Genomic DNA, 27,036 nt, shown 5'->3' on the forward strand with positions numbered 1-27,036 from the left:
GGCGGAGGAGCCGGGCTCCTCCTCCTCACGCACAGTAACACACACACACACACACACACACACACACACACACACACACACACACACACACACACACACACACACACACACACACACACACACACACACACACACACACACACACACACACACACGCACACACACACCGCCAGAGGCTGCTCCTGACGCTTGCAGGTGTCGGTCAGTTCAACACCGAAGTGAAATATTCAAAAGTTTAATACTTTTGAATATTTAGTTTAAAGTTTAATTATTATTAGGGCCCGAGCACTTGCAGTGCGAAGGCCCTATTGTATTTGCAGGAATTTTTATTTTTATTATTATTTTTTACTTTGTCAATGTTCTTTCCCAAAGCTGTGAACTTTCTGAACCAATAAGCTACCTAATACTGTGCAATATTCTTCATCCATTCAAGTGCAATATTCTTTCACTCATTCATGTGCATTATTATTATTATTTTTATTATTATTCTCTCATTCACATAGTGTATATATATTTATGTTTCCTGTTTCTTATTTTGTTGTTTACACAGTCTTTGTTTACATAGTCTTTACATGTGTGTGTGGTGGATATACACACACAGGACAATTGTTAATTCTCAGAGTTATAATTCACGGCGACCTCGCCCATATTACAATGCCTTGTTGTTCCTTTTACAAGGGATATTCTTCCCTTTAATTATACGTGCTACTTTAAGAGTACAGACACACCTCGGAGGTGTTCACGTCTTTACCTGCGCGAGAGTTTGCTGTTTGGTGGTTTTTGATTATTCACTGTGTTAATTGAATTAAATGGAGTGCTCTCCAAAGAGGAATTAATCTCCGTCGTTTCTCTGCCTACATCAACCGCACTCCTACATTGGTGACCCCGTTTTTCTCTCGGACGTTTCCAGGGATTATTACTGAACATGTCTGCTTCACTGAAGTTGCCCGAATTTTGGGAACAAAACGCGAGCGCATGGTTTGCACAGGCTGAGGCTCAATTCGCCATTAAGGACATTACAGCGGATGACATAAAGTTTTATCATGTCGTGGCATCACTCACCAGCGCAACTGCAGGGAGAGTGGTGAGTCTGCTAGAACGTCCTCCGACGCGGAACAAATATACCACTCTGAAGCAGTGGCGTAGCCAGAAAAGAGACTTTGGGTGTGCAGCAGCAAACCTGGGTGTGCCAAATTTTTTTTCAACAAAACTAGACGTTACACCTCCACAAACATTCAAAAGCATTTATATCCAACATTATTAACAGAGCAAAACATATCCACATGTTGTGTGTGCTCTCAATATATAATAAGTATAATAATATATATAATATAATAATAAGTAATATAAAAACCACACTTTATGCATGTCCTAAAAAAAACATCACAAAAACATAACCACACACACACATAGCTACCCAATGAAGCAAACATAGTGAAATATAACACTCATGCACTCAGAGCCATAACGTATCCACATTACACATGATCAACAAAGCTATTTAACCAGAGGCAGAACACACCTATTTGGCTTAAGGTTGGCCTGATGGTTTTATTATAAAATAATAATATAAAATAATATAATTTATAATATAAAGCAGAAATTCAAACCATACTGGGCATCTAGGTTTTTGTGCAACAAGCATTTTTAATAGCTTTGAATAAATTGCAAATCTTGCTTATGCAATTTTTCAATATAAATCATATTTAGATATTAATCAGTATCAAGTGGCTCTTCCTACACTTCCACCTAATATTAGACCAACCTGTTGGCTTCCCCGGCGTGTCCCGATTCTTTCTCTCTCTTCCTCTATTCTTCTTTTTTTTTTACCTCTCCATAAAGTTACCGTCAATCCAAAACACTTGCGCTCCAGCGCGTGCTCGCGGGGGCGCGCATTGGAGCTGCAGCTCATACTAGTGTGTGTGTCGGGGAGGAGAGAGGGGGGGCGGGTGAAGGAGCAGAGGGGCGCCTATAATGACGTGCTGCTGTTATTAATCATATATATTACACACAAACGCTGTTAAATACAGAAAATGCACACTTCAAATATTTTTCAAACATGAGGAACGAGAGGCTCCTCAGTCTCTGTGAGCGTCGTCGCTCTGACGGCTCTGGCCCTGTTGACGACTAAAAAAAGGCTCCACGGAGCAACTTGTAACAGGCAATGCGATGCAAACAGTTAATCTTGGATAAAACATCTTTGTCGCAGGAGTCTAAGACTTCAATAATGGACGGGAACTCATGTCCGCCATCCACCTTCCGTTTGATGAGTTGTCTGAAGGCTGAAAACCCGAAAAGGGAGGTTTGTTTCAAGTTTTTAAAGGCTGATTTATGGTTCCGCGTTACACCGACGCAGAGCTTACGGCGTAGGGTACGCGGCGACGCACAACGTACTTTGTGCGTCGCCGCGTACCTTACGCCGCAGGCTACGCCGTCGATTTAACGCGGAACCATAATTTAGGTTTAACAGTCCAGCTGCCGCGACACATCGCCTGACGGGGAGTTTTACATGCAAAAATAAGATTTTTTATTTTGAATTATTTTGAACATCATGATTACATACTAATAGCCTAGATTTAGAATACAACATGTTAGTAAGACTATACCAAAAAACAAAAAAAAAAAGCATAACATTTTTGGGTGTGCCAGCTGTCTCTGTGGGTGGCACTGGCACACCCTGGCACACCCGTGGCTACGCCACTGCTCTGAAGGCACATTTACTGGACACTTTTGGACTCTCTGAATCCGAGCGGGCGCGCCAGCTCCTCTCTCTCCCCGCTCTCGGCGACAGCAAGCCTTCTGAGCGGATGGATCACATGCTGGCTCTGCTGGGAGACCACCAGCCCTGTTTCATTTTCCAGGAGATATTCCTGCAGCAGCTACCTGACCAGGTTCGTTTGGCTCTGGCTAACTCTTCTATTACTGATTTTCGCCAGTTGGCCAGGGAGGCTGATAAATTTTTCTCCGCTGGAAAAAAGTGTTTTGCGGCCACGCCCCCTTCTACCTCAGGTGCCGCCAGTGATGCAATTATGCAGCAGCCTTTCTCCATCTCTGCAACTACAGCTGTGCCCCGACGTGCAAAGCAGTCAGGTGGATTATGTTTTTACCATGCCAAGTTTGGCAACAAAGCCAGAAAGTGCCTGGCCCCCTGTACTTTCAATGCATCGGGAAACGCCCCGGCCGCCACCTTTTAGCAGCCATGGGTGTCGGCCATATCAGCGGCTTGCTGTTTATCACTGACTCTCTCTCTGGTCGTCGTTTTCTTTGTGACACGGGCGCCCACATTAGTGCTCTGCCAGCATCTGCCACGGACATTAGCGCAGGGCCACACGGTACCCCCCTGGTGGCCGCCAACGGCAGCACGATTCATACCTTTGGCACACGCACTGTGACGGTGTGTTTGGCAGGTCAGCGTTTCACCTGGGATTTTGTGTCAGCTAAGGTGTCCACCCCCCTCTTGGGCGCTGATTTCTTTTTGGCCAATAAACTTTTGGTAGATGTGAGCAACCGCCGCCTCGTCCACGCTGAGACTTTCAGCTCCCTGCCCTGCGAACACAGTGACACCGCCCCTACAAGGCTGTCCAGTGCCCTCTCACCGGCTGATGTTTTCTCGCACCTCCTCGAGGAGTTCCCGGAGATCACCGCACCTACTTTCTCGTCCGCCTGCACGAAACACGGCGTGCTGCATTACATCTCCACTGATGGCCCGCCTGTGCACGCCAAGTCCCGCCGTCTGGACGCACACAAACTCGCTATAGCTAAGGCGGAGTTTGACTCCATGGAGCGGCTTGGCATCATCCGCCGGTCCAACAGCCCCTGGGCCTCTCCTCTGCACTTGGTGGCTAAGTCCAATGGTGGTTGGCGCCCGTGTGGCGACTACCGGCGCCTTAACGCAGTCACCACGCCGGACCGCTACCCTATTCCTCACATCCTCGACTTCTCAGCCCACCTGGCAGGTGCGTCCATTTTTTCCAAGGTGGACCTTGTCCGGGGTTATCACCAGGTCCCCGTCCAGCCTCAGGACATTCCTAAGACGGCCGTGATCACCCCATTCGGGCTTTTTGAGTTTCTGAGGATGCCGTTTGGCCTGAAAAATGCTGCTCAGACCTTTCAGCGTTTGATGGACACTGTGTTGCGTGACTTGTCATTCGTTTTTGTCTACCTGGACGACATCCTCGTAGCCAGCAGGTCCAAGGCTGAACATTTGTCACACCTGCGTCTACTCTTCGATCGCCTTCAGCAGCACGGCTTGATCATCAACCCAGCGAAATGCCAGTTTGGACTGTCATCACTGGATTTCCTGGGCCACCACATCACCATCGCTGGGGCGATTCCACTGGCGTCGAAGGTGGAAGCAGTCCTGAAGCTCCCGCGGCCTCCCACTGTCCAGGCTCTGCAAGAGTTCTGTGGCATGGTCAATTTTTACCACCGTTTCGTGCCTCGGGCTGCCAACCTCATGCGCCCCCTGTACAGCGCTCTAAAAGGGAAAAAATCGGCAAAGCATGACATTTCTTGGTCGACGGAAATGTTGGAGGCTTTCTCTGCCACAAAGGATGCCCTCGCTGGTGCGACCATGCTGGCTCACCCCGTGCCTGGCGCTCCAGTTGCCCTGACCACGGACGCCTCGGATTATGCTGTCGGTGCGGTTCTCCAGCAGTCTGTTCATGGTGTTTGGCAACCACTTGCTTTTTTCAGCCGCCAACTGCGTTCCAGCGAGCAGAATTACAGCACTTTTGACAGAGAACTCCTCGCGCTTTATCTGGCCATCAGGCATTTCCGTTTCCTGCTGGAGGCTCGCCCGTTCACTGCCTTTGTGGACCACAAGCCTTTGATTTTTGCCATGGCCAAGGTGTCGGAACCATGGTCTGCCAGGCAGCAGCGCCACCTGGCTTTCATCTCAGAATTCACCACGGACATCCAACACGTGTCAGGCAAGGACAATGTTGTGGCCGACTGCCTCTCCCGGGTGCTCATTGGCGCTGTCCACCTGGGAATAGACTATGCCCGCATGGCTGTGGACCAGGCTTCCGACCCCGACGTTCAGTCGTACAGGACAGCAGTCACTGGCCTCCGGCTGGCGGACGTCCCGTTCGGTGAGGATGCAACGCTGCTCTGTGACATCTCTCTGGCCCTCCCCCGTCCTGTGGTGCCACATATTTGGAGACGACAAGTTTTCGACGCCATACATGGCCTCTCGCACCCAGGCAGTAAGCCGTCTCAACGTCTGGTAGCTGCGAAGTTTGTCTGGCACGGCCTGAAAAAGGACATTCGCGACTGGGTCAGGACCTGTGTGGCATGCCAGCGCGCTAAGATCCATCGCCATGTTAAGGCCCCAGTGGAGCATTTTGCGGTTCCTGAAAGGCGGTTTGATCATGTCAATGTTGACTTGGTGGGACCCCTTCCTCCCTCCAGGGGATTTACTCACCTGCTAACAATGGTGGACAGGACCACCCGTTGGCCAGAAGTTGTCCCGCTGTCTGCGACGACTTCAGCTGATGTAGCCAGGGCCTTTATTGGTTCCTGGGTCGCCCGGTTCGGGGTCCCCTCTGACCTCTCTTCAGATCGTGGCCCTCAGTTCACCTCCGACCTCTGGACTTCTGTTGCTCGTCAGTTGGGTGTCATTCTCCACCGCACTACGGCATACCACCCGCAGGCCAACGGCATGTGTGAACGCTTTCACAGGGACATGAAGGCCGCCCTCAAGGCTTCTCTCACGGACGACGGCTGGGTGGATAGACTGCCTTGGGTGATGCTGGGGATTAGAACTGCGCCTAAAGAGGACCTCCTCTCTTCCTCGGCGGAGTTGGTTTATGGCCAAACCCTCAGGGTCCCAGGGGATTTTGTCCCCCACCCCACGGTCCCCTGGTCTGCATCTGACCAACGCCGTACTTTGTTGGACTCTGCTCAAGCGTTCCGGCCCGTTCCAACCTCACACCACTGCCTGCCTCGGGTGCACATTCCCCCCGACCTGCGTGCTGCGGAGTATGTTTTCGTCCGCCACGATGCCCATCGGGGACCCCTGCAACTGCCTTACGATGGACCATATCGGGTTGTGGAGACTGGTGATAAGACTTTTGTCATCGACGTCGGGGGCAGGATGGATTGCGTCTCAGTGGACCGTCTGAAACCGGCCCACCTCGATTTGGGCCGCCCGGTGGAAGTGGCTCAGGCACCACGGCGCGGCCGCCCCCCGGGTAAGCCTCCCTTGGTGCTGGTCCCGCCCCCTTTGGCCTCCCCACACTGCCACCCAGCACCTGCTCGCCGTCAGCAGCCTGCTGCCGCCACCCCCCCGCCTCGACCCCCTCTGCCTGCTCAGGAGCTTCGGAATAGCTTTGGGAGGGTCATACGGGTCCCTGGTCGTTTCACTGGGCCTGTTCTTGTGAATTCTGGGGGGACGTGTGTGGTGGATATACACACACAGGACAATTGTTAATTCTCAGAGTTATAATTCACGGCGACCTCGCCCATATTACAATGCCTTGTTGTTCCTTTTACAAGGGATATTCTTCCCTTTAATTATACGTGCTACTTTAAGAGTAGAGACACACCTCGGAGGTGTTCACGTCTTTACCTGCGCGAGAGTTTGCTGTTTGGTGGTTTTTGATTATTCACTGTGTTAATTGAATTAAATGGAGTGCTCTCCAAAGAGGAATTAATCTCCGTCGTTTCTCTGCCTACATCAACCGCACTCCTACATGTGCACTTTTACGGGGCTGCTGCCTAATCTCATTGTACCAGCATGATAAGCTTTCTATTCTATTCTATTCTATTCTTCAACTTCATTATTGTATTCTATGTCAATTTTGATAATTGATTAATTTGCCTGTACACCATACCTGTCAAGTCTCCCGTTTTGGCCGGGAAACTACCGTATTTCACCCCTCTTTTCCGTATTAGTATTTTCCCATAAATTTCCCGTTTTATAATATAATAATTTTTAAACCGCAAACTGAATTGTCACTAGTCTTGCGATAACTGCCACCTGCTGCAGCCTGTTGCAGATTATTGGCGACAACGGGAGCGAACTCGGAACAATAAATCAGAGAGATGGATGGATGTAGGGAGAGAAGACATTTCTGCCCAAAAAAGCGAAAATTTCGTGTAAATACATCTAAAAATGGGAAACCGAATTTACTTTCCTAAAGAGGAGCAGGACAATGAACAGTTACGAGTTCTGAAAGTTATTTCAGCTAGAGTCACAGAAACATGCGTCTGTCATCAGTCATTAATGCCAGAGAGCCACATGAGTGAAAATGACAAATTAAAATAAAACGTAAATATTTCACTTAAAGACAATCAATGCGTAATATAAACTGAAAATATTAAAAATAAATAAATGTGCTTTAATTCACTTGTGTTTTCATTTAGGCTCTATCATAGGAATTACATACATAGGAATATCCACAGCATTTCAGTGTCAACAAAGGTCATCAGGTTCTGAGCTCATAGTTATAGTTTGTAAGTGGTTGACAGGTAGTTATTTTAGATTTCTCGTAAATCTGTCTCAAAATGAAAGATACTGGACCTCGGTTCGGACTGGTGGGACAGCGGTGGAAAATTTCCCTTATTTTTCAATCCAAAATTTGACAGGTACTGCTGTACACGCTCTTCCATTGTCTCTGGCAGTGCACTAAAATTAAAAAGATTCTGGCAAGAAATAGTAATGTATTGAAGGTATGCTCTCCATACAAATACCCCTGGACCCAAAGATTATTATACTAGGTACCTGTAAATAGCCAGCTAACCATAAAATTACATGAAAACACCAAATTCTTATAGACATATGCCTTTTATTAGCCAAAAAGAGTAATAGCCCTCACATGGAAAAACATCTGTGGACCAAGTACAGGAAAATGGATCTCAGAACTTTCTTCCACCGTGCCACTTATAACAGTACGTACATGATAAAGGACAAACAGTCATTATTTGACGATGTCTGTCATTTACCTTTTTTTAAAAAGGTCTAATTTGGATCATCTAATGGATAAATCTGTGGAAATGTATTAATGTAATGTGGCTCTCTGCAGTGGCCAAATCTCAAAGCCATTTAATCTGAAATTCAATGCAAAATTTAAGTACCTCAAAATAATATGATCAACCATAAATATTGCTGACAATCTGTTATTGTGTTGAGAGGTGTCCCTTGTTTTTTCATATTTTTTTTGTTTGTTGTCTTTTAAATGTGCGTTTATGCCTGAGGTAATTTTGCGGAATCTAAAGATGTATACATATGAAGCCAAGAGAGCAAGAATGATATTTGTATGTAAATGCAACATGTTAAAATCAATAAAGACATTGTTGGAAAAAGAAAAAAATAATGCCTGTAGGGGTCGGATGTGTCACCCTAAAATAAGCCCCGCTATCCCTCATAAAAGTGATTCTCCTCTGAAATCGCAGGTTTCAGACAAATCAAAAGTGTTGTATCATCTCAAATTAGTGTCCGTGTGCTACATTGGGCCCTAGCAATATTTGCAAAATAGTCTTGAAAGTATCAGGATGAATAATGTTGCCTATCTAGATTTAAAATAAATAATCCAGAAATGAACAATTCCAAAGAAGTTGGGAAACTGTGGAAAATCTAGAAAAAGATTGAAATAATTTACAAATCTCATAAACCCACATTTTATTCCCAATAGAACATAAACACATCAAATGTAAAAACGGAGACATTTTGCCATTTCATGGATAATATTTGCTCATTTTGAATTTGATGGGAGTGACATATCTCACAAAAGCTGGAACTGGGCAATATTCAGCATTGTGTAACTTTCCCTCTTAGTTTTAGGAGTTTTAGAAGAGGAACGTTGTTAATTTCATGATGCATCAAATGTTTGGTTGGTGAAAGGTTTAGGGTGCAGGCAGGCCAGTTCAGCACCCGGGCTCTTCTCCTGCAAAGCCATACTTTTTTGTGATGCATGCAATATGTGGTTTATCATCATGTTGCTGAATAATGCAAAGCCCTTCCTTAAAGACACATTGTCTAGATGGGAGCATTTGTTGCTATAAAACCTCCACGTACCATTCAGCATTGATGTGTAAGCTGCCATAGACAGCGACGCAACTCCATACTATCAAAGATACAGGCTTTTAAGCCTAGCACTGATAATCTGGATGGTTCTCCTTTGCAGTCCACAGGACACGACATCCATCGTTTCCAAATAGAATTTAAAATTTTGATTATTCCGACCACAGAAGAGTTTTTTATTTTGTCTCAGAACATTTTAAATGGGCTTTGGCCCAGAGAACACCCGCTCCCCCCCAAAAAGCGCCAACTTTTATATGATGGTACATAGACAGCAGGTTGTCTGTCAGTGTTACAAAACAGCATGAATAAATCAATGTTCAAGAAATTAAGATACATACATCTAAAAAAAAAAAAAAAGACCATTAAATTGCACACACACACTCCTTATCTAATAATAATTGCTTATTATTGAATAGTTTCAAAGAATTTAGTGTTATTCTTAGATGCCGTAAAAGCCCTGATAGAAAGATTTCCTTTTTTCGGTTTCCTCAGAATAGAATATACTATACTTTATTCATCCCTTGTGGGAAATTTGTTGTGGAGCTATAATATTTCAACGAAGTAATGTCCAGGATATGATGGGGGTAGTGGGTCCTGGAGGAGGATGCAAACTTTTATGAGGCAGCTTGAACTGGAAATGTCACGAAGCAGCAGCCGATGACTTCTTCAAGGACGGTCATGACCTTTTGGAGAACTTCACTCTGCCGCTGAGCAGCTGGCGAACCAAACTCTGACTCAGTAGCTCTGGGCACCTTCCATGGACATCGAAAGGTCACTGTATCCCCACATGTACGGCCAGGAACCTGAAGTAATCCATGTTGACCATGTGCAGGGGGTCCATGCAGTCACCATTAACGTCCCGAGGATGAACATATGATTTTTTTCTTCCTGTAGTCTAGACTGAGTTCTTCAGACTCTCAGGTGTTCAACACCAAGTTGTTCTTCGTGGACCGCATCATCAGCATCAGGACGTCATCATGCAGATTCATCTTCTCCAGAGAAGAGAGCCAGTACAGATGCATCATCTGCTAATTTAATAACTGCATGGGATGTGTAGCAGTGAAATTGTGGGTGTAAAGTGTAGAGATTTAAAGGGGCTAAAATCTCAATGGACTTAGCATTTGCTGATAATTCAAACTTAACTACTGTATGTACTCTTTTTGTGCAGTTTTCCAAGGTATTTGATTGGGTCAAGTTTGGTACGAGTGTTCTATGGATTTAAGCCGTCTTGCGTTTCTTCAGGTAATGTTCCTGAGACTTTAGGGCTGTGTGGACACAACCTTGTTTCTCTTGCTGCTATGAATAGCTCTGGTGGCATGTTTGGATTTGGGCTACAGATACTTTTTCTCCAGCACCACATATACAGACCACTTGCTTCAAAATCTCATATGTCTGGAGAAATCAAGGTTGTCAACTTGCATTTTTCAAAATGGAGACAAGTTTATTTTATTAGACAAATCTCTGTGCTGAAACGAAGAAAAGAAAAAAGCCAAAATTACAAAACAGCCGAGGTGGCAAAACATTATTTATAGTACAGTATTTTATTTCAAAGACAAAGATTCTTTTTCTTGTTTCTGCTTTATTCTCATACTGTCTATTAAATATACAGTAATTTTCACCCACTCTAAACAGACTCAGTCTCTATTGACGACCAGCAGAAGAAATCAAGGCAAAGTAGCCATACTATGATGGCATTATTACCATAGCAAGTGAGGTATTAGTGCATACACCTGAAATAAATTACAAGTGAAAGTGCAAAACGTACATAAGGTTTTAAACCTCAACTTCATTTTCAAATCAAAATGTTGGCGTCATCTCATTCCTGCAGCACATTGAGCTCAAACACCCTATCAAAACCTATCAAAGTATATCAACATGGACATTTTTTTCTGCAAAAGATCTGGGACAAACCTGATCTGTACCTCCAGAACCTAAAATGTTCTGTTTTCTTACACAAACCCATGCTGCAGGGCTCTGAGAAGCTCAGATTGGCTGAACTATTACTGGAAAACGATCTGAGCCACTCCACAGTCTGTATTAAAGAGAAGATAGAAAAAAAAAAAAACGTGTGCAGCATGCAGTCCACAAAACATGGTTATCTGAAGCAGAAAATGTGCGGTCGGCTGACATTTACTGTAACTGTGTTGTGAGTCGGTCAGTGGCACGGCGGTTGTAGCATCTTATCGGCTCACGAACGACGACTGGTGAAAGCGGTGACGAGAGGCGAAGTCGACGTTGTCCTTCGTCAGTTGCTTGGTTTTGAGGCCGATTGCGGACAGAGATGGAGTCACCACGATCTCATCTCGGAGACGTTCTTTCCTCCTGAAAGGCGACCAAAATAATAAATATCAGAAAAGTGTGATGCAGGAAATGAAACAAAAACTAAATATCACTGACATGACCCATATGATTTCTGATATTCAGTTACTTTGTTAAACTGTAATCTTACAATTTTTTTAACGTTTTTTTGGTTTGGGTTCATACTGTGTGAAATTAGATACAAGATAACAGATTTTAAGATTTGAATTGCTTAATTAATTCATAAAATATGAAGCAAAAAACAAAAACAATACCATCTACTTTAAATCTTGGAAAATATTCAACTGCAATTTTAACTTGAATATTTCTAAACAAACATTTATATTAGAAACTGTAAAGAGCCCCTATTCATTTGCTTAGTCAATAAGATGATAAAGTTTGTTTAAAGCATTGCTAGACTGGGTTAATCCTGTTTATATTGATGACTTGACTGACAACGAGAAAACAACGGATGTTTTACTAAAAACTATATTTGGCACGTTCTTGTTTGACTGACCTCAGATTTAGCTTCTTGTTTTAAATAGATACTGTATGATAAAAACACACAATACCTGCAAATGCTACCAAGAGTGGACTTCAGCCAAGTGAAAAAGCTGAACTGAGCTGCAATACCTGCAAACAAATCAGATTTCAAACACCGGGTACAAGGTTTGTTCATGCACTGAGACGGTTGACGTGACATCGTCCACCTGTGGGGGTCAAATGTTTGACACTGGAGCACTTGTGCTTGGAAACGCTGCGAGTCAGACTGCTGAGACTGTTGCAGTGCACAGATGCACGGTGTCCTGTCCAGCTATTCTAAAAATCCAAAGCCACAACAGCTGCCAAGCAAAGAGAGCTCCAGGCAGCTCCAAAAAACATTTTGCTACCTGTCACATATTGATCCAAGAACTACATTTAAAGAGTTTCTTTTAAAATTGCACTTGGTGGACACAATGGAAAAGTCTAAACTGACCGAATGACACTCTCATTTTAAGGCTGAACTTTTATGTTGAATGTAGTCAAACAAAGTGTTTTTATACCAGAAAATGATCTGATGAAAATCACCTGTAGGTAGTCCGGGGCTTGTTTTGCCGATGTAGAAGAAGAGCAGCAAGGCAACCAGTATGTTTGCCAAAGCATAAATCCACTGAATTACAAACATGATCAATATGGAACCCAGTGCCTGGGAGAAAATGAACAAACAAAGTTCACATTTACAGTATCATTCAGTAGTGTAAAAGTGAGTTATGAAAAAAAGAATTAATGAAAGAAAAAGTAATGTGCTGCAAGCATTTCGTAATCTACCCCGATAAGAGCAATCCAGTGGTTACAAAACTTTGAATAGAAGGAATCGTTCATTGGTTGGATTTCAAAGCTCTGGTGTTCTGTTTTATCTCCAGCATCTGAAATATTTAGGAAACATTGCTGCAACCAGATACAACTCACTTCTATTACGTAAACTCACATCTAGGCTAAAGATGAATGAATAAACACCATCACCTGTGCTGTGATTCAGAGTATCGGCAGACAAATCCAGTTCAGCGCATTCGACTGGAGGTTGCTCTGAAGCTCCGAGCTCTCCATCGTCACACTCAACCTCAGCCACTTCCTCTGGTGGAGGTGAGCACGCCTCTTCTCCTTTCTTCTTTGAGAATTCATTGCTGTTCAAGTCTAGTCCAAAGCTGGCCATCAACGTCTGCTTATTGGTCGCTTTTCTGCTCTGGTGTTCTTGTTGAGAGGGGATCGTTTCAGTCCCGGAATCAAGTTTTGATACAGACGGAAAGATCTGGTCCATGTCCTTTGTGAACTCCAACAGAGTGCCTTTAGTCTGTGGACTTTCGCCTCCACTTCCATAGCCGGGGAGAGAGGAATCAATCAGCGGTCTGGAACTCTGCCTGGTTGACCTTTGCCGCTTTTTTCTTCCCGAAACTTTCTTCTTCTGTTTCGTCTGAAGCTGGAAGGTCATGGTAACGCTGAAGTAAGAGTAGTCGATGAAGCTGTAGGTGAGCATGAAGTTGATGGTGACGATGGGTGCCAGCACGTTGACCTGGCCGATGAAAACGAAGGCCATCGTCAGCAGGCCGGTCAGACAGATGGCTGCCACTGGGGTCTTGTTTGGGCCTTTCTGTCAGCCAGAGAGAGACGCAACACAATCACATGAGACTTACAGTATAAGAGCATCCTCTTCACAGCAGAAATAAATCACTGTTTGATGCTGATCAAAGGTTGATTGCAAACAAAAGTAAGTCTACCCATCTGTATCTGAAAAAGTCCAACAAAAAAGTAAATCTTTTTGTAATCAACCTGTACCAAATTCAGGTTGACACGAAAATTAAACCATGCAAAGTTCGAGAGAAATTACAAAAATTAACCCTTTACAAAGTTCAGTACACCTGCATACTATAAAAGTTAAAAATAAAAAACTTTACAACATAAAAAAGGTATTTTTATATTCTTCAATAATCTTAAAGTATTTTATTAACTGCTGTTTATGAGTTACAATTTCTTTAAGTTATTGCTGCAGAAAGCTGAATGAGTGATGTGTTGGTTTTCAAACAATGCATTTTATATTTGTTAATTTTTTAAGTTCTTGTTATATAAATTATAACTGTGTAACATGACATGTTTTAAACCATTAATTTCCCTTCAGGGATTAATAAAGACTATTCTAATTTGTGTTCAACTGAACTGAATGTTGATGTTCATGTGAAGTCGTACTTCGCTAATTTTAAATCCAGGTTGTGACCTTTTTGTTGTTGTTTTACGTGAAACCTTTCAACTGACAAAGGGTGTGCTTTCTTTTTTCTCATGACTCTATTTGACTCTACAAAAATATAAGCAATAAATCTGTCGGTGTTCACTTCTACTTTACAGTCCAAGGAACAATCAGCTTAATGTACTTGATTGAAAAACCAATACATTTTGAAGGACTAAATGTATGCTCTTTGAACACAACCTCTCTCAAAATGGACACTTCATTTCAGCATGTGATTTGTTAATCAGTTTGCTTCAACTCCTCTGTCCTAACAGAGTTCAAGGAGGACTGCTGTGTGCCTGGCAGGCCTCCAGAACATACAGTGGAGTAGGGCCCTGCCCGTCGCCCTTCCTGCGTTTGTTCTAGGGCTTTGATTTGGGCCAAGATGTCTCGGGCCTCATTCCAGTCTGCTGAGAGAGGTCAAAAACTGCTGCCATCCAGGGAGGCCTGAGGAAAACTGTGGAGGTTGGGGTCACGACGTCGACGTGACCATGTGTGGGTATGTGTGCAGCGACAGTGGATGGTTACTCTGCTTCTGAAGTTAGTTCACTCACTTCTTCTCCATGGAGCCCACGCTCTATAATTAGACAGTCCTGCAACTGTTTCCTGCTGAAGCCAAGCACCACACCCTTTTTACATGCAGGCCATATGGCAGCGTCTGTCTAAGGTTCATGCAGGTAACCATTAACATCTATTTCTAATGACTTTTGTTTGAATAATACAGTCAATATGTAATCATGTATACCATAAAGGTGTGGACAGTTTAGCATGAGTGAGACTTATACTGTATAAACTGCTCAAGCAGTCGCCTCTCTTTTGTGTGTGTTTTGGAAGCATTTCTAAACAAATGTAGATTTAAAGACTAACAAGTGAATGCATGTGTAACTTGGTGAAAACTATAGAAATGGTGTCAGATGTGTAGGAAGGCTTAAACGGTTTCCCCCAGCAGAGCATTGGTTCAAGTGGTCAGGAACAACCCAGGAACCACAAAGACACGGGCTCTACCGTAAAATGGGAGATATTGGAAATCTGAGCAACTTTAAAAGACCGCAAGGCTGCTGTCCATGAAAGAATATCCTTCTCCTTGTCCCACCTTCGACTTATTGGCGTACTGTATATTGGCAGCTTGAAGAGAGGTTTTATGGCCAGATGAAAAAGACACTTATTCCACCTGTGCGTAGGCTGACCTCCCTCACCAATTCCCCTGCAGGCCACTAATACGGGCGTCGTGATGTTATTACATTTAAACACCTGTTTGTTAACTCAACGCATGATCGGACAGAATTACAATGGAAACGATACAGGCTTTGTGAAATTTTTTGTGGATTCACATTTTTGAATTTCTGGATGTAGCAAGTGCCGAGCACACACCTCCTTGGACCGTGCCAGAGACGATCAATCATACCGCGTTTGAACACCAAAGGGAGCACTCACAATATCTAAACAACCCGGACTTTAAGAGTCAAGAGTTGGACTGGTAGATTGACCAAAGCTGAAAAAATACTGTAAAGACCAAAAGAGTAAAGACTATCTTAGAATCTTTCACCATAATAACTAACTACCTAAGCAGGTGTTGGTTTTACAAACAGGATATAGTTTTCAAACATGCAAAAAATAGGTGGACTGAATTTAAAAGTCAGAACAGTTCCAGCTCACCATCTAATTCCATTGAAGTTTACGAATTCTCTCAAGGAGAGTGGTCAAATACCCGCCCAGAAACTTGCTAGAAGCTTGTTGCCAACAGTATCGGGTCAAAATACAGCACATGACTCAGGTAATCAGCCTTCCATAATTTTAAAATGTGAATAGTTTGCTCGGTTTCTATGGCAACAGAGCTCTTCCGGTGCTTGGTAGCAGTTTGAAGCACTCTGATGAGAACCTGAAAAGATTATAAGTGTACTTTTGATTGGGTTTATTTTCTATAAAAAGCTATTTTTTCAGAAGATAAACAAAACTAAAGTAATCTTGGGCTAGTTTTATATTAGTCCAAGAATGGCACAGATAACTGCACACTGAACATTAAAAGACAAAGACACAAGTCAAACTATTCATTGCAATGTTTGCAGTATTGTTCATTCTGATTAGAGGAAAAAGATGTTTGCACCAGCGAAACACACATCTCATCTGACATCACAGCAGTTCCGCCTACCCCTCTTCCCAGGAAGGCCAGCGAGGGGATGACCCTCTCCTGGGCGATGCACTGCAGGATCCTGGGTGCTCCATACAGGCCGCCCATGCAGGAAGCCAGGGAGGAGATGTATAGGCCCAGGAGAAAGAGGAAACCCACCAAGGAGACCTGGAGGAAGACAGAAAACAAATAGAGGGTGAAAAAGGATGAGGTGGAGTTGCGAGTGCACAACAGTTACACCCAAGTTAGTTCCGCTGCAGCCAGCCCCTTACAAAAACAACGAGGACTAACCACCAATGGAGAAGGAAAGCACTTCTGCTGTTGGTTCAAGCTACATCTACATTTCAAAACTTAATAAACCTCAATAAATAATTTGAGTAAAATTTCATGCAGCCTAACATTAATATCACAGCATCTGTTGACATTTTCCCCAAAACTTGACACCATCTCCACAAACATCACTTACAGTAATGAGGTTGGGAGTAAAGTTAGTTTATGTTTACAAGTCAAATTTATATACTTTATAATTTTATATACTATATAATATTTTGTTTATCCTGAAAGGGGATTGTTGCAGTAGTCATTTCATTTAAATCTCTTCAAAGAGTCATTGTACAGGTCATTTCCAATCCATCATGGACAAAATTGATGTAAGCAGTACAATATGTGTTATTACCAAGTCTGTCTCATGATTTGGAATAAAAGATCAAATAAATTAAAAACTGTGTGTGTGAAATTGTAATTGTTTTAAAATATACTTCAGTACTACTTTCCAATCAGTTATATGATACAGTTTTGTGGAACTGGGACTCAGTTTTTCGCCTTTTTTTCCCTCTTGTAAATTCCTATTAAACATAATAACTAACTACATAATAAGTGCACCACAGTACCAAAAAGGAGCAAAGCCAAATAGGGTAAAACCAGGACAAAAACGAGTAAAGATGGCTACTTCAACCTGAGAAAAGCACATTATTATTATATTTCTATTGGTGGGGGGAACCCCTAAATAAATTGGGGCAGGGAGATTATCTGGAAGCTTGAAGGGTTGGTTTGCAGCACCAAACCGTTCTGTTTCAATCATATCCCAATTAATATTCGCAATAGAGGACAGAATAGTTTTTTTCTTTTACTTTTTGTACCAGAAGAATACTTATTACTGTTTGCAAACACAATCCTCAAATTCAGCTTCTGTAAACTGGATTTCCTTTATCTCCCATCCATCCAAGTCCAGCCATGGTGGAGAGACCCCCCCTCTCCCCCCACTCCCGCTCTGCTGGAAGACCATTCTTAGAAGAAATGATGGAAAAAGAGACGAGTTTACCTTTTCTGCTATCAAGAAGTCATAGCGCAGAGCTTCTCTGGTGCAGATGGCCCCCAGGAGGAAGACAAAGACCAGATACAGGAACCACCTGTGAACCACCGACAGCACACCACACAGAATTATTACAAACAGCTCCCTTCTCACTATAAACAATAGAAAATCAGCAGCGACAGCTTCACAAGCAAAGGTCTGATACGGCTGTGCTGAGAATGAGGGTTTGTTTGTTCTGTTCACTGAAACTGGAAACAACTGCCCTTTTGAAAGGATACCTCTGTGTTATGAAAGCATGAAACATACAACCATACAACCATTGTGTGTAAATGCAATTATAATGTGACATAATTTCATTGTTTAGCATTTGTGTGTGTATTTCTATCATCGTGTGTGCAGCGGATGGATCGGGGGTGCAGTACGAGGTGAAGACAGCTGCCAGTGTTCCCACGGGGATGTTGTGCTCGGGCCGCTGCAGGTCTGAACTCATGTTGAAGCCTGCCATTACCCCTACACGTGCACACAAACACAGAAACCACAATAATGTACATCACTATTGTACGGCATGTAAAATGTATATTTTTATATGCATTATGCAGCTGGAAGAGTATGATGCAGGTCTCTGATGTAGAGATACTTCACACTGTACAGAAACAAGGAAGGAAGGGGGTGTACTCACCTGTAGCCGCAGGGAAGAAAACTCCGAATACAGTGAAAAAGTTTTCTCCTGGGGTATAATCTGGTCCTGTGTTGGAGCTGAGAAGCCCGGGTGAATAACCAATGAAACCATGCTCTAAAAGAAGAGACAACGCACACAGACATGGATTTCCAGCATCTCCTCATATATCCTACCGGTTTATCCACTCGTACAGCACTTATCTATAACTCAGTGGCCATTTTCAGGCTCTTTCTACAATATGTGATGCTGAAAAACCTGACTGACGGCTACAAGTAGTGACACAACTGCTGATATTGTAAAATGTGAAAAAACCAACAATAAAACAACAACAAAATCTACATATTTCACAAAGTGAAACAAAAAACAACAGCAACAAATCTTTCTGCAGAGAGGTGGATGGGTTCTCCTCTGGCTTTTTGTTTCTGTCAGTGATGTGAAATATTTTGCTGAGGAAAAGGGGATTGGATACCAGCAAAAAAAAACAAAAAAAAACAGACAAAGTTGAAGAGATTATGGCTTCTATCAAGGGATATTGATCTTTCTCCATCTCACAACTGATCATCCATACCTTCATTCACATCCAATCTCGATCTGGTCTTTATTAATTCATGAATAAGCATGTGACACATCATCAAATTCTTAAGGCCAGGCTTAGTAACAAATGCAATGTTTTAAATGGTAGTAATCCTTTTTTATTTTAATAAACAAATTATTCCAGACCAAGTCACTAAAGAATCACAATTTTGTGTTTTCTTAGGGCCGGGCTCAAGCCTGGACAAATGGGAGGGTTCTGTCAGGAAGGGCGTCTGAAGTAAAACCTATCCCACATCAATATGGGGAACAAGATAATCTGGTGTGGTGGAGGACGGGGGTGTCAAACAAATATACTGTATATTAGAAATATCTCCTCTCCAACAACTCCAGTCATTCTTTCAGACAATCACTGAACATAGCTGCTATTAAATAACATATCTCACGTTTTTCACATCTGATTGCTCCAGACATTTCTGCTTTTATATCCTAAGATTTGCTGATAAATATTTAATGAAGTTCATATGATTAGCAGTACTTGGTGGATTCTAACCTTTTTAAAGCATTAAATGTGTTGTTGGCTTTTTAAGCGTTCAATATAGCAAATAGTAATAGTAGTAGCAATAGTAGTCCCTCCCCAAACACATCCGTGACTGTACAGACCTCCCAATATTCAAATACCATCTCAAAACTCACCTTTACAGAACTGCTTTTAATATGTGATTAATGTGCCGTGTCATGTAGTGTCCTCATGTACTGTCCTGTGTCATGTAATTGTCCTATCTGTACCGCTTTTATGATTTTTATACTATTGTAAAGTGTCTTTAGTGTCTTTGAGTGTACTGCTTTTGTGATTTTTTCTAATGTAAAGCATCTTTGAGTACCTAGAAAAGCACTATACAAATAAAATGTATTATTATTATTAGTAGTAGTATTTATCTAACAAACCTTAAAATCGTAAGAACACATGCTTTCACAGGAGTGCACCTTTGCCTGCATGTATCAATAACTTATGTTCATAAAATTGTATATCACATCTTGTCAGGAGTATAACAATAGAAAATCAATTAATTCTGAGACTGCAAAGGAATTTTGGTGAAAATAAATGTCAAGTACGGTTATCAGTTCCTACTCTTTGAAGGTACGCAGTCTAAAGCCAGAGGTGATGCTGCTGAACGTGAGTGAGGGCTGCTCTGCATCGGTGGGAGCCATTTAAACCACACAGCCTGGAGGGCCCGCCTATGTTACAACACCGGACATTTCCCCCTTGGTTATCTTGCGATGGGAAAGAATGTGTTCTCTCAGATTAATGACATGTTTATCCGACAGGAAGTCACCACCCTTTTCAGAAGCTCAGCAGCTTCCAAGTTTTTAGAGAAAGAATCACAGCAAGTCAGAGAGGGTGACAGAGTGGGAAAAGAGAGGGAGAAAGTGAACATGCTCATTGACCCCCCACCCTCCCAACAACAACAAAAACAAAGGCTAAGAGCACTGGATGTGGTCTTTGTTCAAAGGGTGCGTGTATGAGGAGGTGTACACACCGACATCAAATGAATCCGGCTCAGACTCTCGTCCACTTATTGACCTAGTGAGATCGCCCTCTGTCCAAACAATCAGGAATCAACTAATCCAGGGCAGTCAGTGTCCATGACTGCACCATTATCTCCCCACCCTTATTACAACATCATTCTCCAGCATCCAAGCGAGCCTGACCCTGCCAGCCTCAGCCACTGAGCTCTCTCTCAGAGGGCGTTCACGTATTCAAACTCAATAACCTCATAACATGCTTCGATTTTCTGTTTCATAATAATGAGTTCCCACATTTCTGTGGGAAGAGCATACGCTTGTGTGTCTCAATCTACAGAAAATGACCAGTTTAAATGGGTTGGGGAAGATAAAACATAGGCCACCATTGTGCACTTGTCATGGTATATAGATGACAGCTTCACGGTGCTTTGCGCCACATCTAGGAACCAACATCCTTAACTTTTCCAAAGATGAGTCTGTTAAAATGCATTTCCACGCGTGTCGGGATCCGTACCAGACTGGATTTCTTTTTGATGCGTTACATGCAAATAAAAACATTACATACAGCCAACAGGATACTTTTATGTTTTATCATTATCCTCTGCATGATTACACTCGGAGAATTGATTGGTATATCTAGAAAGTCAACACATTTGAGATCTGGGTTGCAGATTGTTGGACAGATATCACACAAAGAACTTAGAAGGCAAAACATTATATATTAGTTTATTGATTTTTGTTATAGTTGAGCTCTGTGTGAGCATGCCTCTGCTAAAGACCAAATTTGCAGCGCTCAAGTCCAGTATTTGAGTAAGATTCAAGCCATAACTTTAAGGACTTGTGACTTGACTTGGACTTGGGCACTGGTGACTTGAACTCATAAATCAGAGTTGAGTCATCACATATAATTACATTTTCTGCGTCATAATCATTTTGGATAAGATATAATCTACGTCTGCTAACCCGGAGAGCTGCAACCTACCAACGTTAAAATGGCTCAAGTGGTGCAGTTGTCCTTTGGGTGAAACTGGTTATTTGTAAGTTGATACACATTTTCTTTATTTTACTCTAAATCCCTTTGGGCAGTAATCTGCTTGTCAGTGCTAAAAGAATACATGTACTTAAAATGGGTTTTGAAGACTGTGCATGTGTTTAAAGAGCTGACAGCTTAGTCATTTTGATTTGGACTCGACTTAGACTTGACTCTGGTCACTGGGCAAAAGGCATAATGTCCGGAGAGGTCCAACAGTGCACAAGTTCATGTATCTGCCACAAATCCACAATGTTTCCAGGGACTTTGACTACGTTCACACTGCAGGCCTTAATGCTCAATTCACATTTTTTCCCATATCCGATTTTTTTGTGTGGCTGTTCACATTATCTTTTAAAATGTGTCTTATATCAGACTCGAGTGTGAACACATCGCGGCCCTGAACTGACCCGCATGCGCAGAGGAACAATAACAAAGACGTCACACGCAGCACGCCGTCATACGGCGGTAAACATGGAGGCAACAGAAGTGAGCGTACATGGGTATATTTTGAAGTTGTTGTGTGGTGGAAGCCGACGAAACTGTGAGCAAGTGTTAATGAAGAGGAGAAGGAGGAGAAAGAAAGCTGCATTTTTAATAATGGCTTTTTTTTCCCGATCGCTTCCGAGTGACTCCCGCCCCCGCCAGCGCAGTATTATGACAACGGTCGCTCTCAAGTGACGTCAAAGTCGCATTAATTCCTGGCTGTTCACACTGAGGTCGCATTGCAAAACATCAGACCTGTATCCGATTTAGAACCACATATGGAAGCGACCTGAATCTGATTTGAAAAGATCAGATTCCATGTGACTTGTGCTGTTCACACTGTCATAAACAAATCAGATCTGAGTCACATATGAGCAAAAAATCGGATTTGGGTCACTTGAGAACTGCAGTGTGAACGTAGTCTTACAGGAAGAGCCGACCTGTAACAGATCCTGCAATAGGATATTCTCCATGTACACATCTGTGACAGATCCTGGTATAGGATATTCTATGTACACACATCTGTGACAGATCCTGGTATAAGATATTCTCCGTATACACATCTGTAACAGATACTGGTATAGGATATTCTATGTACACACATCTGTAACAGATCCTATAATATACCCAAGTCATATATCACAAAGAGGAAACATCTATCTAACAATATCCTAAAATTAGATTTTTGGAAAAGTATAAAGTAAGAGACAGAAAAAAAGACGGTTTGACTTAATAATTTTACTTAATTCACTGCAGGCTCCATTTAAAGAATGCAGACACAGATCTGGGTTTGATAGATTTATGGATAATTGCCTATTTGTCAGAGATGCTAAAGTTATTTGATTTATCTGTATACGTCCCTATTTGATTTTACAGACCTGTAAGCTCAATTTTCCTTCAAATAGCAAAGCGGAAAAGTATATCTCCCCGCACACTAGAATTTATTGCATAAAGAATGATACTACATACAGGATTGCGCAATATATATCACTCTCTCATCTTACCTGCATACTGAGAAATACAAAAAAGATTGACGGTGCCATTTTCGTGATCTAAAATACTGTCCTGGCTGAACTGTTATCTGAGACCAGTGCGTTTCCAGTCATGGTCCTCACCCTTCATGTTTTACATGCTTCCCTGCTCAAACACATCTCATTCAGCTAGCCAGTCCACCAACTCTTCATCAAACTCTGCAGAAGTATGATAATGTGTTAGAACAGGGAAACCTCTAAAATGTGTGGACTGGGAAACACTGCATTAGACCCACCCAGGAAACTCAGAATCACCCTTTAACACTGATTGGACAATTCATTTTTGTCATGCTACGATACAAAACAAGCGTTGTCCCCGATCCTGATGGTACTACTGCAGGTCAATGAAAAACTAGGATTCACTTGCTTTGGTTTCTGTAATGTTTGTTTCCAGTTTTCACTATCGTTAACTGAAATGTTGCAAAATGCAATTTAAACGGTTTCAGGACACTGTCCAGGATTCACCAGAAGTGAAGAAGCTGATGGACAAACTGGAGGCACCGACTAACGCGGTGGAAAACACCAGAGAAGGCCAAGTGGTGGCGGCAGCAGCAACTGTAGGACTAAGCAGTCCAGAGCAGATTCCTAAGGCCCTATCTGTAAGTTATTAACAAAGCTTTTTGTTTTTATTGTACATGTATATCTGTTTAGTATATCGTAATCCATTGATACTTGAGTGTTAAAAAGGTATGTAAGGTTTTAAAACATGCAGAGAAATAGACTAGAAAATAGAATATTTCTCCTTGACAGGACAATTGCTTTGTTACAGTAGCATCACACCAACAGGCACGTATAAATAAAAGAAATAAAGAGCCATACATAATACAGTATTGCATTGTAAAATATTGCATGTTTGAACAACGGAATTTTGCAGTTTGAGATAACTTATTTTTAAATTTGACTTCCTGCTACATTCAGTTCTTCATCAGTCAGAAGTTTCCTTAGACTGAGTATGTGTCCACAACCACACAGTCGCAAACAAAATCAACAACTTATCTAACACAGAAATGATTAACCACTGCAATGAAGTGTAGACTTTTTTATCCACCTTCTGGATACACAAAGGTGGTTCTGGTTCACACAAAGTTTCAAGAATTAACTTTTCTCTGTCTGTGGTATCGGCTTTTTTAGGCTTTTTTAGCGAGAGGTAAAAAGGATCCACAAGGGTCTGGTGGATGGACAGAAGTACAGGAGGAATGAGAGGTAACACAGCAAGGTCAATCATATATATTTCCTGCCCAGGGGGAGCAGCAGCAGGGCTTTCAGTGTTTTTTATTCGTAAGATCACAGGACATTTTTTTTTATGATGCTTTGGTCCACCTAAAAACTCCGAACCCAAAAATAATGGCACTTTTTGTTCCTTACTTTACAGTCACAACTTGCCAGCCATTTTTCAGAGCAGCTTATGATTCAAGTCATGTTTTATGTTGCTTGGTTATTGTAATTTCTGAAATGTAATCTGCAGGTTTGCCTCTGAGCACAGCTGTACTGTCACAAAATCAGTCTGGCGGACAATTATGGATGAAGAGGAATATGATCCTCTTTAATAAGAAGTAAGTACCTTTTTGTAAAATTGATTTAAAGTAACTCTTGAAAATATGAATATTTGTTTCCCCAAAGAAGGTATGACAATTGGCTGAAAAGGTCTTTCATGTGTATTGAAGTGCATTCCTTTTTATGTTGATAGGAGCCTGCAACGGGTACTTCGCAAACAAGAGGGAATTGAAGTTGTCAGAGGAGAACCAAATGGAAGAGGATCGGAGGCCCAAAGCCCTTAGCAACAGAAGCATAGGGTGAATTGGGTCACTTCTGGATTCACATGGTTTTCAAGATGTCACACATTGCTGTGGATGGTGAGTGCTGTCTCTGGACTCGGTAACCGAAAATGTGTGGTAATAGCTGAGCATAAAGATGTAGCCTCTGGCAATGCAAAGACGTAAAACAAAACCAAACAAACCCATACAGAAGGTTTAATTTAAGTTAAGTGTTACCGCATTTAAAAATAGTTTCCCTCACCAACCTATAGCTGTCAGTTACTATCAAGTGCAATATATAATAAACTGTTGTTTTCTGTTTAACCATTTAAATTCATGCGAGGCTGCTGCGCGCTGCATTTTGACTGAAGAGGAATGGCGATATCTGGAAGGGGTGCACGCACGCCTAATGAGCGAAGACGATATTGAAGATCAACAAGTATGGAAAGTGAGTCCACCTGAATGGAGGGCCAGAAGGCAGACAGACATTTTGGGTAAATAGCAGCTGAAAGTCACAGAGCTGGATAGTCCTGTCGGGGGCTGCAGAGTGGCCGGCGGTGTGAAAGTGTGTGTGTGAAAATGAATGTTGATTTATTGTGTTTCATTAAACAATTATCAGTCTAATGGGTTTTAATGTCTGATATGTTTTCATTCTTCTGTGCAGTTATATTAACATACCTGATTTATTAGACTACTTTATGAATTAATCATTTATAAATACTGATATTTTAGGCACTGTTAGTTTATTCTGACCATTTCATTTCCTAAATGCTTGGAAATAGCCTTTTGTACTCTATACTTATTTTCAGATGGTCAAAATGCTATTTTTGATCATGGTGATGTGTAATTTGGTCCAACGAGGGATTTGTATAACATGATGATGGCATAGACGCCGAAATTAAAGACGGACGCAATGTAATTATGATTAAGATGTGGAAAACTAAAGATTGGTTGGTTGGATTTAAAATGTTTAATGGAGGTTAGATCTTAGGAGATAATATTGAAGTGGGTCAGTATTTTTATATGAAGGGTCTACATGCAAAATTAAACAATTCATGCAGAGAACTAGTACATCAGCCATCGGGTTTCCACATTTTCTGCAGAAATGAAAAATCCTCAAGTATTCGACACGGACATCCATCAGATATGATCCATTTTTTCCCCCTTGTCATCTGTGAACGTGATACGCCAAAGATGCGGCCAGTATGCACAAAGATATAACATAGGATCTGGGGGGGATCAAATAAACGTATATTTTCTGGATACTTGGCGGATGGGTATCCGGGTTTGGGATGTTTCAGGATCCATTACTGTCCGTTAACGGGGATATCGGAAAAACACAATCCGTGAGGTATGCAGTGCAGATTTTTACGTATATTAGCCGTATGTAGGACGTATACATGTATATCACTGCATCGGATAGTACCGTATATTTTTATTCCAGTGGATCATCTCAAAACTTCACTCTGACTCATTGCAGGTTGAAATCTGAACTGGTCAACCTGTGATCAGTTCAATGACAACATGCTGAAACGGATTAGAAACAGGGTCTCAGTGGGACGTCTTCATAACTCTGCTGTGCTGTTGAATGTACAGACATCAATGCAAAGCTTTACTTATTAAAGCTTGATGGCCAACTGGGAGTTGAGACAAAGCTGTGGTGACAGTGCCCTCACTTCAGTTTTCTTAGTCTTTGAAGAGCAAGTGTGCAAAAAGAGTGGGGCTCCTCTCCAAGGGCAGCATTCCTCTGATGCAGGCTGGAATGTGTAGTCGGATTACATGAGCATTTTGAGGCCTCGCCCTCTGTCTTGCTGACCTCTTACCCTCACACACTAACCAGTATAAACTGCTGTGCACCAACGACGAGGCGGGCTGTGATCTTACAGAGGTGGGGCAGATCCCGTTGGGATTACTGAAAACTACACATTACAGTTAGGATCACAGAGGGAGATGATGTGGTCGTCTCTGGAGTGAATAAAAGGCGTCAGATCTCAGTTCCGGCTCTTTGTCATCTCCCAAAAAATGTGGGTGAGTCTTGTTTACGCCCTAAACCCCAGACTCGGGGAGCCCATTCGCAGCTTCCAGCTACGTCGAGGGAACAATCCTCAACGGCAGGGACAGGGTGAGGCACGCTGGGTTGGAATTCATTTCTGCACCACAATCTGAAGGGTTTGTGGTTAAAATGTTTAGTAACAGGGACAATACACTGGCGGCGCTCCAGACCAAACTTAAAAATGTATAAAACTTAAGGCAGGAAGTTTATCTTCCATCTGAGACAATAGTGAACCCTTATGAGTTCTTAAAGCTGCCCAGTTGCTCAGTTTTAAATCCATCCGTCGTGGAGAATAAGTCACTTACTCAGTCACTGTATTCAAATTCTGCTGAAGGTAAAAGCTGAGGGTGATCACTTTCAGTGTATTGACTAACCTTTGTTATGAGAGAGATGGGAAGTATCGACAAGTCCATGCCAAGTTTTT

The 27,036-nt window shown here is 42.4% G+C and overlaps 1 protein-coding gene across 3 annotated transcripts in view; it reads right to left on the reverse strand.

The window, feature by feature from the left end:
- Window positions 1-8,629: 8,629 nt before the first annotated feature.
- Window positions 8,630-27,036, reverse strand: part of slc12a8 (solute carrier family 12 member 8) — a 28,211-nt gene continuing 9,804 nt past the window's right edge. For 2 of the 3 annotated variants that reach the window (XM_061723759.1, XM_061723760.1), the window contains exons 6-14: window positions 18,201-18,314; window positions 17,944-18,031; window positions 17,531-17,618; window positions 16,231-16,377; window positions 12,827-13,451; window positions 12,632-12,729; window positions 12,392-12,509; window positions 11,896-11,956; window positions 8,632-11,347 (exon numbers count right to left, since the gene is read on the reverse strand). In XM_061723759.1, the coding sequence (XP_061579743.1) occupies window positions 11,206-11,347; window positions 11,896-11,956; window positions 12,392-12,509; window positions 12,632-12,729; window positions 12,827-13,451; window positions 16,231-16,377; window positions 17,531-17,618; window positions 17,944-18,031; window positions 18,201-18,314 (1,481 nt within the window). In that variant the 3' untranslated portion in view covers window positions 8,632-11,205. Of the gene's footprint in view, window positions 11,348-11,895; window positions 11,957-12,391; window positions 12,510-12,631; window positions 12,730-12,826; window positions 13,452-16,230; window positions 16,378-17,530; window positions 17,619-17,943; window positions 18,032-18,200; window positions 18,315-27,036 lie in introns of all 3 variants that reach the window. The other variant, XM_061723761.1, reaches the window with a different exon arrangement.

Source organism: Cololabis saira, chromosome 6 (genome assembly GCF_033807715.1).
Source record: "Cololabis saira isolate AMF1-May2022 chromosome 6, fColSai1.1, whole genome shotgun sequence".
Lineage (NCBI taxonomy): Eukaryota > Metazoa > Chordata > Actinopteri > Beloniformes > Belonidae > Cololabis > Cololabis saira.